The 12,936-nt window shown below is 38.0% G+C and overlaps 1 protein-coding gene and 1 long non-coding RNA gene across 2 annotated transcripts in view; one reads left to right on the forward strand and one right to left on the reverse strand.

Moving 5' to 3' along the window:
- Positions 1-1,505: 1,505 nt before the first annotated feature.
- LOC139971723 (arginine kinase) overlaps positions 1,506-12,936 on the forward strand; it is a 29,153-nt gene continuing 17,722 nt past the window's right edge. Inside the window, exon 1 of the mRNA XM_071978440.1 lies at positions 1,506-1,664. Coding sequence (XP_071834541.1) covers positions 1,565-1,664 — 100 coding nt within the window. The 5' untranslated portion in view covers positions 1,506-1,564. The remainder of the gene's footprint in view (positions 1,665-12,936) is intronic.
- Positions 3,881-6,194, reverse strand: LOC139971722 (uncharacterized). The gene is made up of 2 exons (XR_011794455.1): positions 5,867-6,194; positions 3,881-5,402 (listed from the first exon to the last, which is right to left on the reverse strand). It is a non-coding gene; the product is annotated as an uncharacterized lncRNA (long non-coding RNA).

A 12,936-nucleotide genomic window follows, 5' to 3' on the forward strand; every position in this document is an offset into this window, starting at 1 on the left:
CCCCTCGACAGAAACAAGCCACTGCGCCCCTTAACAATGTCGCTATAATTCAAGAGGAGGCAAGTATTACAATGCCTCTGTCCCCTTTGCTAATGATATGTGCTTGCGTAGAGGTATACGACCCTCGCCCAATTGATACATATGTGTTTTTACCAACCGAGGCGTATTCAACTTGGCTTGTAATTACCGAAGAGGTGTATCGTGACTGAGATCCTAACCGGCCCTGCAAGCTACAAGGTAACCGTAACAAGCCTTAAGCCCGCGCATCATTTACAAAGGAGGACTAATGACATATGTTACAGTGAGAGTAGTGAGCCTAATTGATGAGATTCCCACCCCCCCCCCACACACCCACCTCAATCCCCACGCATCCAACCTTTAGAAAAAGCAGGTCGAGGCGAAGGACGGGACCAAGGATGAGGTGCAATTATGTGAATTAAGGAACTCCTTAAACTTCAATAATTCATATTCGTATGTAACAGAAGAAACATGTTGCTCTCCTTCGACTTTGAGACTCGCCCCCGCATAAACTTCAAGACATGCATTGGATGATGTTATCAGACAATAATTAATACGATCCTCGAATCTATCGTGCAGTGGTGGTAATTTAAAATTAATTGGTATTTGACCCAACATAGATAGGTGATCTAGGTCGTGGTATGTTTGAAAGTTTATAAAACTAGATTCATGGAGGTTGATATAAGATTGCAGGTGGAAAACAGTCAGGATGCTCAATTATATGATGCAGAAATAATGTATTCATTGTTTTAGCATCATGTATATGTGTGTTGTCCTTAAGCCGTGTGCAATGTTTTTTAAACTATGGGAATTGAAAAACGAAACAACTATAGGCTATACATGAATCGAATTGAAGTAAAACTGAAGCATATTGTGGTAATTTTAACTTTTTAAACATCGTTTTCCCAAACGGGAGACTTACAGCTGACCATTTCACACTACCTGCAGACCTAGCATTACAACTGGAGAATGTCGTTTAGGTCGTTTCTGCATAGGCTATAGACTACAAAATATATATTTATTTATGTAGCGCCCCAGTGACTGCATCAACAACCGTGCGCTATGAAAGCTGTACCGCAGTAGACTACTGAAGTGTTAGCATGCCGTGATATACTAAGATCGCTGTTGATTCGTTGAATGAAAGCAGGTTCATTAACTTCAAAAGTTTCATCGTACAGCCAGAAGAGTAAACTGTACGGTATCAGGCTATGTCTGTGCGCTACAGAGAATCTGTGAGACAGATGTCGCATAGCAGAAGAACTGCAGTCGGTGTTAAATTTCCTTTCTCTCTCGAACGAAGACAATGACGATGTCTATGCAATAAACATGAACGAACATAAATGTCAGGCCACGGTAGGCTCTACTGGAGGATGGAAAGACAAGATAAAAATTCTAGCTATTCTTAACTGGCTTTGCCTAGCAAGATGAATAGACAGCTAATCAATGATGACTGATTACGTCACTCAAGCGAGACATCGTTATTGGATGACAAAATGTCACGTGATCAGGCGTTACCTGGGAAAGCTAAGTAAGGTTTTGTGTTGGGATGATTGGCATTCTTCACTGCTGCAGTGGTGCTTCACTCGAGATCGCGTCCGGAACAATTCTACTCTCCCTTATTTTCAAACATTTCAGGGCACTTTCAGGTATGTGAAATCAAGTTTTTTTTTATATTTGTAAATTGTTTAAGAGTATACTGCTACTATATTTAAAACAACGATTGTGTTTTATTTATATCTTTTCTTTTCATGTATGATTTGCTTTACTAATATATGTTTCGTCGAGGCCGTCGCCCCATATATGTTGTTCTAAAATTCATTATATATCACAGGTTAGATTAACATCGTTTCTTGAAGTAATTATATACCACTTAATATACTGAAGGTTCTCCCACGCTTAAGTAACCTGGCCTGGGAAATACTTTGAATAATTTTTCAAGAGGTGTATTTTTAAAGCCAAATGTATATTAACCAGGCGTGTTAGCTAACATACTGGGGCCTGTAATAAATACAATCGCTTCGCTAAGTCTAGTTTATTTCTGCGATTTACTATGCTTCAGTCGTTTCTATGGACAGGCGTCTATACTTATGTAATACTACTAACTTTACTATCGCAAACGGTCTATAGGTTTCCGCGTACATCAATCATATAGAAATATGGTTAGTATACAGAAGGAAAAACCATTTTTATATCATTTTTTCTTTGGAAAGTTGATTTCTTTTGGTGTTTACTACACGCAACCTACCCTCGGACTACAGTATAGCAACAGCTGTATAGACCATTATTTAAGGTTATAGTTAAGTCTCAAGTAGACTGAGAACACGCTACAACTTCTTGTATCGAAGAGTTGTTAATGAACGGAAAGGAAATACCTGTGTCCATTGTGCTAAATTGCAAATGGATTAAGAATGCACTAGAAAACTATATGAAGGATTCGAACAGCCATTCAGGTTTCTGTGCTAAGCTTCTAGTTTTCTCGTGGTAATTACTGAGAAGCAGAATCCTGATCCTCGTATTTCTAATGAAATCAAGACTAAACTAACGCGGTAATTAAAAAAAAAATCCCTATCGTAGAAGAGGTTAACCATAAGGCAGTGGCGTAACCAGACTTTTTTTATCGGGAGGGGGGGGAGAGAAAGAGTTCGAGTGGGGTGGGGAAATATAACCACATGTGCTCTGTTCTCATACTGTTGACAGAACACATACATCGTTCACATTTTGTCTACAAAAGCCTATGTATTTCTTTATAATTGGATGATTCATTTTTCAGTAAACTTTCTCATTTGGCAAATCAAGTTTAGAATTTGGATAACTTAAAAAAATCAATAGAGAATTCCCGTCAATCACGGATTTTGTAAGTTTCGTCAAAATTGTTGTTCTCCAAATAATGTCATTTTTTGGGTGTGGGGGGGGGGTATGGGGGAAGACATTTGACCGAGGGCTCCTGACCCCTGACACCGCTGGTTACGCCACTGCCATAATGGGTGGTGCCTCTAGGGGATAGGACAAGTGGAATATTTTGTCCACCGCTTCCCCCACCCACCCCTTTAAATGAAATTTCCACGTTCCAATATAGAAGCAGGAAGATTTACAAATCGTTGACATATACTGACAATAATTTACTAGTCTATCTCAAAATTTGTACTGATTTGCAGTTAATATAAGTTCTGGAAATAATAGAAATTGAACAGCTTCAGATTCCGATTCCCCCTCCCCCTTGACCCCCAGCAGGGGTCCTATGGCACGACCACTGATCTGTACACTAACTGGATTGGAGCAACAGGCCTACTCTGTGAAGTCACCGGAAGTTACTGTCCGCCATGTTTGTTCACCCAAGAAGAGCGATACGGTTCACTGATTTTGTATGCTAGCGATATTTGAACGTTGATTTAATGAGTGTTTTCTTGTAGACAGAAAGTATCCAAGACAAGAGAAGGGGCGCTGATATTAGGTGTGTGTCACTGAGGTGGTGGGGGGGGGGAGGTGGTCGGGAGACGTGCCCCCGTACTCAATATTAGATTGATTTTTTTATTGCGGTTAATTGACTAAGTAAAATGAGGGTTGCAAAAGCAGATCAATATGGACAACTCAAAAGCCTTTCCGAATATATTCTTGGTCGAAAGCAACATTGAGGGGTTGGTGTGGCGGGAGGGGGGAGGTGGGGGGACTCAAAAATTCGAAGTTTTCAAACAGTTGTAGTCTAAGAGCAATCTCGTGAGTCATAAACTGTGGTATTTCATGTTTATGCTGTAATGCTATTGTCTTTACTGGTTGGGTGCTTGCAGTTTCAGCTTCACCCTTAAATGATTACAAATAGAGAACCGACAAGGTAAACTATGAAAGCACATAATGGAAACAAATATCCTTTTCTTTAAATATATTCAGTTAAAGTGACACAGTTGTAAGAATATTGATTGTAGTGACTTGTTAGCACTTACAAAGTCCAACAAGAACTTCATTTCCAGAAAATTTAAAATCATTACACTCGGGACCCTGGAAGTCAATGCAATGTTTCTGGTGGTTAAAATTTATAAAAAGAAATATAAGTAAATCAGCAAGAACTTCACATATAAAAGAATATTATAAAAATATTGTTAAGAAATGTATAATGGTAAGAACTCCACATTTCATAATCTGAAAACATTACAGTATGGGCAGAGGAAGTCAGTGCAATGCTTCTGGTGGTTAAAATTTATAAAAATAAATAAAAGTAAATCAGCAAGAACTTCACATATAAAAGAATATTATAAAAATATTGTTAAGAAATGTATAATGGTAAGAACTCCACATTTCATAATCTGAAAACATTACAGTATGGGCAGAGGAAGTCAGTGCAATGCTTCTGGTGGTTAAAATTTATAAAAAGAAATAAAAGTAAATCAGCAAGAACTTCACATATAAAAGAATATTATAAAAATATTGTTAAGAAATGTATAATGGTAAGAACTCCACATTTCATAATCTGAAAACATTACAGTATGGGCAGAGGAAGTCAGTGCAATGCTTCTGGTGGTTAAAATTTATAAAAATAAATAAAAGTAAATCAGCAAGAACTTCACATATAAAAGAATATTATAAAAATATTGTTAAGAAATGTATAATGGTAAGAACTTCACATTTCATAATCTTAAAACATTACAGTATGGGCAGAGGAAGTCAGTGCAATGCTTCTGGTGGTTAAAAATGTCATGAAACTTTCCAAAAAGACTATAAAGGTAAGGTCCTTATGTATAAAAAGTAAAACGATACATAGGGTGGAACCTGCAAATCCATGAAATGCTTCTAGTGCTTGCAAATTATCATTTAACCTATACAAAAACAAATTCCGGCAAGAACTTAACACCAAACAATATGAAATCACGAGATGTTTTGCCACTAGAGGTCAGAGAAATGTTTCCATATTGTTTAAAAACATAATGAAACTTAAACTTCTTCTTCATTAACTGTATGATTGGATGGCAGAACTGTGATAATTATGATGGCAACAGAGCCTAAAAAGTACTGACAAATCTTTACTATAAGTTCTATCATTTTTACACTTGGAATGTTCAGCCACATCCCCCATGTTCCCCCATGTGTGATTACTGCCATGTCTTTCTGCTTATATTGCTCTCATGAAACTTTCTCTATGGTCTCTTATGCCCTTGAACATGTCTCTTGACATAAAAAGAATGAAAAGATAAATAGTTTCAACCCAGTATGCATGAAAATGTATGTGATGTCGGGTATTTTGCACTTTAGCTTTCTAGGAGACTCCATTATAGCATATGTAGGATCTCCAGGGGTACTCCATGTTCACTGCACTCCGCATTTGGTAATTCATGTTTTGTACATGGGATTGGGCTGGATCGTCTTGCAGATGGTGGTTTACGAGTTGGAGTAATCTGCAAATTACATAAACAAAACATCGAAATTTTTAATATAAATATAAAATTCATCTGTAGAAACGAAATAATTTCACCTGTAGGCAGCAGATCAATTGAATTGTAACCTGTCCTTAGTAATACTCATTCATAAAAGGAGAGGCTTCAAATTTCCAAATAAGTCAAGCTTAGGCTTGTGCCTTGAGTTAGGCAACAACTCTCTGTTTTCAAAACTGAGTTAGGTGGTAAGCCTATGTATACCCTTTCAATTATTAAGCTACACATAACTCCTTATGTATTCAGTACGTCACGCAGTGTACTGAAAACTGTACTTTGATGCAAGTAGACCCAAATATGTCGAAAAGCTAATGTTACTTATCATGTAACTTATTTCTTTCGCGAAACACGTCCATATTCTCGCCAGTGCATACAACGTAGTACAAAAGACTAACTAGAATTCATCCCAAGTAATCGGCATAGCCTACCTGTGAAAGGTTAACCCCTTTTCTCGTTTTCCACGAACATCCCGGTTTGTGCATCCATAGGCTGAACAGGCATTCTTTTCAAAACATCAGATATTAAACGAGTGAGGTAAAGTTACTAAACGAGTGAGGTAAAGTTATTTCTTTTAGGATAATGCGAAGTGCTGACTGCCGATTCCGTACCTAGCTACAACAGAACAAGAAATGTTTGGCGTCTTTTTGGGTGATTCAAGATGGCCGCAAACCCACTTCCGGTAGCTTCACAGGGAATAGACCAGCTAGCGCTCAGAAGCGGCGAGCCGCCAATCCAGTTAGTGTACAGATCAGTGGGCACGACTCTGGAATGAATCCCCTAAAGTCTCATTTGCTGTACCCCTCCCCTTCCACTTCAAAATGTCTTGTGATGCAAATGCCCATCGAAGGATCATGACAATGCTTTGTTCACGGCAACCGGTGAGGGGAGGGTTCGTCTGAAAGTCGAATATATTGTCTATTTATAGTCTGTGCGTGATATTTCACATGTGAAACACATATACATGTGTGCACCCGTTGCTCGTTGCTAACAACGAGGTAAATGAATCTGGAGAAACTATCACACAGTAAATACGGGCGTACGCGCGTACCATGTATGGAGGGTCATGTGATGTGTTCCAGGGTGGTACTAATATACTACTCTCCCTATTACGCATGATTATTTCACCCAACTAGTACGTAAATGTGTTTGCGTGCTTAGAGCAGCAGACGACACCCGTTACCTAGCAATAACCGTGCCTGTAGCCTAACGTGATAGCTATATTCCCGTCGAGCAGCATTAGGCTCTGTTCCATGGAGAATTCCGTGGTTGCACTGAACTAAACATTTCCCATTTCTACATTAACTTATAGCGTGTATTAAAACGTTAGGCCATATGAGACAAAGCGTGCCCTAGAGCTGTATTAATAAGTAAGATTATGTAGAAAGCCTGCCTTCATTCAAGAGAATAAGGTTGAACGTTAGCATATTAGCACTATTTCGTAGGCCTGAAGTACCAGTACCTTCTTATGCCGTTATTTCCCATGTCCGAACCGACCAATCTTTCACGAAGTCACTAACACTGTTCTCGAACTGCTACAGAGAAATATCAGTATAGTACCACCCTGGAACACATCACATGACCCTCCATACATGGTACGCGCGCACGCAATTGACATGAATCCTCCAGATTCATTTACCTCGTTGGTTGCTAAGCGATTTATGGGACGCCGCCTACATTGTATATTCTATCCTAAAATTGTTTTCGGTAATCTAACATTTTCAAAGAAAAAATATGTATATTTCGAGATCAATAAGTACCCTTCTTCATGCTGGTCCTACATTTTTTTCTTTGAGCTTTAGAAATATGTGTTGTAAAAGGAACACGACTTTTCATTGCTTCCACCTTTAACACACTATCACACACTAGTTTCGTGTTGCTGTTTGTAGTTGTGACACTGACACGTATCTCTTATCTATGAAAATAGCATTGAGAGTGACGTCATCCCCACCTTCTCATACCTACCTATCTAAGTTCACTTATACTCATATGAAAAAAAACCTGAACACGTTATGCCCATCACTACAGTACCTTTCTGTGCTCTTATCATTATTTTAAGTGTGTACTATGTAGGCTTATAACGCAACTTTAAAGATCTTCTTCAGTAAAGTTTATCCAAAATGTTAAGCTGAAATGATAGTTTATGGCCCCCATAATGAACTTTTGACAAACAAATATCCATGACACCATCAAAGTCTGGGTAACATGGTTGATTATCTGAGAATATTTCTGAAAAGTTGGAGCAATATTATAACATGATGAATTGTAGGCACAATACTGATAGAATTTATATAATTTACTAGCTCTCAACGAGCAAACATACTGCATGCTTGCTGTGGTTTTGTGTATCGTAGCTACCAAAGAGACCTGTACAAACAAGATTTGAAAAAGTAAATACTTTTATTGAAAATTGCGGTTCCAAGGTGTACTCATTGTCTATATATAGCAACTAGTGATGTAAAGGCACCATCTTCTCCATCTTTGTATATATATTTGCGTAAAGCTTTGACTATAATTGGTTTAATTTTTATTATTATTATTTTTTGGGAAGATATTGAAATTGGTCGGTTGATTTTGATTGGTTGTAATTCAAATGACGATTTGCTATTCCTTTAGGAGATGCTTATCCTCCCTTTTTATGGGGTTCATACTTCAATGATAGAAAAGAAAGGGCTTCCCATTGTTTTACAGGATTACTGAACACATTAGCCATCTTCATGGTACTCATGATAATATTTCACATATGCTGTAGCGGGGTAGATAGACATGACAAATTTCGCGGAACTGGATAAAGCACCTTAATTGCACTTTAGGAGGTTTGAGACTTACAGACCAGCCATTTGTCATTTGCCACAAAATTCCGGTGTATTTTTAAATGATATCATTTGTCTTATTCATATTGGCGAAGTGCAGGTAAATGGCGGAACCCAAGTCATATTTGAAATCAATGGTCTGTGGGATCATTTGAATGTAACTATAGGCAACCGGGTAAACAATAGAAGTCTCGTCTTTTGCTCGGGATCCAGTATCAAGTGTGCTACCAGTGGCTTTAACCCATAGCTTATCATGCAGTTAGGCCTACATATATGTGCAACCATGGAGGTAAAACATTGACAAATCCATGGCTGGAGGGGAAGGGGAGTGGCGATAGCACTAATAGCTATAAACCCGTAGGACCAACCATAGAGGTAAATTGGACCAACTTACATCAGTGAAAGATATATATTATATTGTACTCTTAAATACCCTGAGCTCTCTGAGACGAATCTTCTACTTTCCCCTACACAGTAGGCCTACCACACTGTCCTCCTTCAGTGTTTCCACTTTAAATATTAAAAGCACTCTTGACGTTTAACTAGACTGCCAAACAGAAACAAAGGCGTTGCTAACATGTCACAACGATCATATATCTGGAAGGTTGCTATTATACTACTTAGGTTTGTATAAATTGTATATGTTTTTCATAAACACGAACTATTGACTTTTATGGTGCCGTTTTCGTAATTGTAGACTAACCATCCGGCATCTTCCATGATATAGCGGCTTATATGTCAAGACCTCATACAAATTGGCGCCAATGATATGCCTATATACTAGTATAGTAGGTGGCGAATGAATCCTTGGAAGCCGTATCTGAGATATGTTTGTGTGAGAGATGTGGTATAGAGACATGATTGTGTTTGATACCTACATTTCGATCTACATCATTAGAATTTCGATGAGAAGCATACCCCTTCCCCATGCACGTAGGCTCAGAAATTTAGCTATATAGCGTTGTTGTTTTGTTTTTGCCGTGTATATACAGTTTGTACCTTTTGAAATATTTCCACACTAAAGTACATCTTTGCCATGTGAATATACCTCAATTATATCGCTGTTATTTTAAATACACTATAGAGAAGAGGAATAGTCTGGTGTTTGGAGGGGGAGGAGGTTGGGGAGGGGTCCGGTCCATTGATTACGTGACGACAGTTCTGAACACCAAACTTGTCAGGTTCCAAATCAAATCGGTTGCAAGTGTGTATATACCAAGATATGAACGTGCATACGAGACGCAACAGTACACGAACTGACCAAGCGTCATCGGGGTTATAGGAGTCACTGGTTGCTACAACAATCCTTGGTAACAAAGGTTTGGATAAGCTCTTCAAATTTCAGATCAATAATGTCCAGCTCACAGAATGGACGCACCGATACGTTAGGTTGTATCCATCTTGAATAGACATGGTGACTTGTATAAGAACCTATTGTTTGGTTTCTCTGTCTTATTGTTTACAAAGAACATCCATTCTTCAATGACCAGTTTACCAAGGGTTAATTGAAGTCTGATGGTGTAACATATAGAACCAACTATAAGGTAAATTTTATGTGCAGCGATGAACGGTACTACAGAGATTGCTTATCGGTCCTTTAGCAAGTGCAGTCAGGTTTATTAACAATGTGCCGATATTAAGACGGTAGGAAGCACAAACCTAAAAGGATTACATATGTATGTTGCCGTTAGGGATTCAAAGTCATCTCACATGATGGTTTCAAGATTAATTTGACAGCATCATTTAGCCAAGCATACTAAGTGCTAAGTGATTAAAATCGTTGTAAGGACAATCGTTATTTTTCTTTAAAATACATGAGATCAAGTTATTCATGTGTATATAGGGAGAGAGCGACTGTTCATGAGATAATGGCCTGGAATTCACATGACTTTAATATGAACAATGAAAAATGTTGAATAATGTATTAATACATATGTATACGCAACACATGCCACTGATAGACTACCAAGCCATTTGGAAACTGACAATCAAAGCCGGGAATGGGATTGCAATTGCTGATATATAGTTTACCGTTTCATGGCTCAAGGGGTCGGGATTCACCTTCCTCCACACTCCACAGTAGTTTGATCATATATGCTTAATGCTTTAGCTACTGTAGATGGATTATGGGATCCTCTCTGGACAGTTTAGCCTACACAGGATTATTGATCAAGGTCTGTATCGGAGCGCGCTCATTTTGAATATCTAGCCTTTTTGGTGAACAAAAATATCAATTTTTCTGCCCAAAGGTTCATTATAGGGTCAATATATACTATCACAGAATACATTTTTTGGCGTTTCCTCCTTCTGCCTACAAGTAAAGCGAAGCAAAACCTATACTGTTGTGTATACATATGTTGGCGTCATGGCAAAATTTGAGTAAGCAAGGCATATACAATCAGATAATAGTCATGTTAAGAGAGAACTCTCTTGAAACAGACAACTCAAACAAATGAGAAATTAATTAATAATTACTGCATTATGCATAAAACTGTTAATAGAAACCCTAGTGTTTATATGCATTCTCGTATGTATACATGTTTAAAACAAAAAACGTAATTTGAAATTTCTATCCCTGTGAAAATTAACATAACGGAGATGAAGCCTTTCCCGTTCCCTGTCATTCAGTCGTGAATGAAGTCAGCTCAAATATCCAAAGGGAAGCGTATAACGACTCGGTCGTGCCTTTGCCGAGGTAATGAAACTCAACCTATAGACGAACTCGCAGAAAGACAAAACTGGGGGAAATGGAGATACACCGTAGTAGTAAGACTATAATACGAAGAATTTTGATTTATACATCCTAAACCTCGGTTTTTTTTTATGAGACGCTGCAGAGCGTACTGGGAGATGCGCTCATCTTACGAATGATAAGATGAAGTACAGCCAACAGATACTGCCTACACCGCTATAGTAATTAAAGGAGCAGAGATGTAAATATTTAAACTGATACAAGCGAAGCTGACTTTTTTAATTTTCTTGAAAGCATAACATTTTCTAAGACTTGAAACGGGACTGTGAACTGGATTTATATTATCGCCGAAGGAATGACATCTCAAGGTGTTTAATTCTCAAGACAGGGAGAGGGAGGAAGAGAGTAAGACGTGGAGAGAGAAAAAAAAAGGAGAGAGTGTGTGTTTCAGTGTAAGGAAATAACTATAGAGGCACACAGGGAGGTTCAAAACAGCAGTCTATTATACTACTCTAGCATAAACCGTATTTGCCCGTACTCATAACTGGCCTTGATGTTGTATTCGGAGAGGAGGGGGAGGGGCATTTTGGAAATGTTGAAAAACTACCGTACTATGTATTGTGCAAGGTATAGTACTCTTGTGTAGAGCTTTATAACTGTTTGAGTATTGTTCATATATATATTACTGTTGGGCTCTTACTATATATATATACAAGTCTTCCTGATAAACACATGCTCATGTGCTATTGTATATAGGACTGTCTAATAGTTAGACAGTTTCTTTCATTTGGCAAACCTGTTGACATTTAAACTATATGAAATTACTTGGTTGCCCTTTTATCCAATTTGACCCTAAAACTATAACCTATTCTGAATCAGAACAATGACCAGGAAACATGTTTGATTAACCAGATTAATGAACTACTAGGCGGAACTTGACTCAACACGAAGAAAAAGTTGTTAAAGGGGTCAAATATGTCTGTTGAACCATATGTGTGTGTGTCTGCCTGTCTCTCTGTCACAACAAGGAACTGTTTGTGAAGAAACCTTTTACAGCAATTTTAAAAACATAATAAAAATACTTTACTTGCATTAAATTCACATAAATTGGAAATATTTAGACATGTACCCTTTACACACACACATGCACACACAAACAAGAAACCGACAACTTTTGCCAGTACTATTGTCAAAGGCGAAAAGCCCCTTTAAGAGTAATTAACTTTCGCGCGAACCTTGACAAGCGAGAGCGGAAAGCAGAGGTGATGGACTTGGGGGGGAAATATTCACATTTTGTTTTTGTGCCGCAATGATGAGAATTGGAAATCATAAGATTTCGTTTCCTCGACGTACAGTCTTTCATGTTCAAGTACACCGTTGAGTACACCGTAATCATAATAACAGCTTGTGAACTTCTGCCCAAAGCTGTCCCTCGTCTTAATAAGATGAACTATCTTCATTCCATAGTCATCCGGTGACGGAAATTACCATTCGTGAAATATTTTACGTCTTTTACAACAACGATAACTCCGAGCTTTGTTTGGATTTTTCCACTTAGGATCGAGAAAAATGGCGCAAAATTTGTTGATTTAAAATAGCCGGAGGTTGAAATTTGGTTTAATGATGGCAAATGATGGACAGTTGTTGACGGATTCGTATATTGCTGAAATTGCATTAATTTCGCTCGCTATGAGATGGCAGTTCATAGTTTGTGTAGTGCGTATAGCTAGCCTATTTACTGTAGGCCCACAGTATATATTGAATCTTCACTCATAACAACGCGACATATACATGTAGTATCATTTAGTCTACAAGCCATGTAGGCTTAAAATATGACAAAGGTACAAATAAATTTTGATATGTTGCAGAATGTTAAAACCCAGTTGTATATATGAGCTTAGGTTGTATTTCTATAAACCTGTTTTAATTTCTTTTTTTCTTCTGAGAAGGGGCCCTTTAAACAACCTATGTACACCAGTTAAAGTGATTGGACTCT

This window comes from Apostichopus japonicus, chromosome 8 (assembly GCF_037975245.1).
Source record: "Apostichopus japonicus isolate 1M-3 chromosome 8, ASM3797524v1, whole genome shotgun sequence".
Lineage (NCBI taxonomy): Eukaryota > Metazoa > Echinodermata > Holothuroidea > Aspidochirotida > Stichopodidae > Apostichopus > Apostichopus japonicus.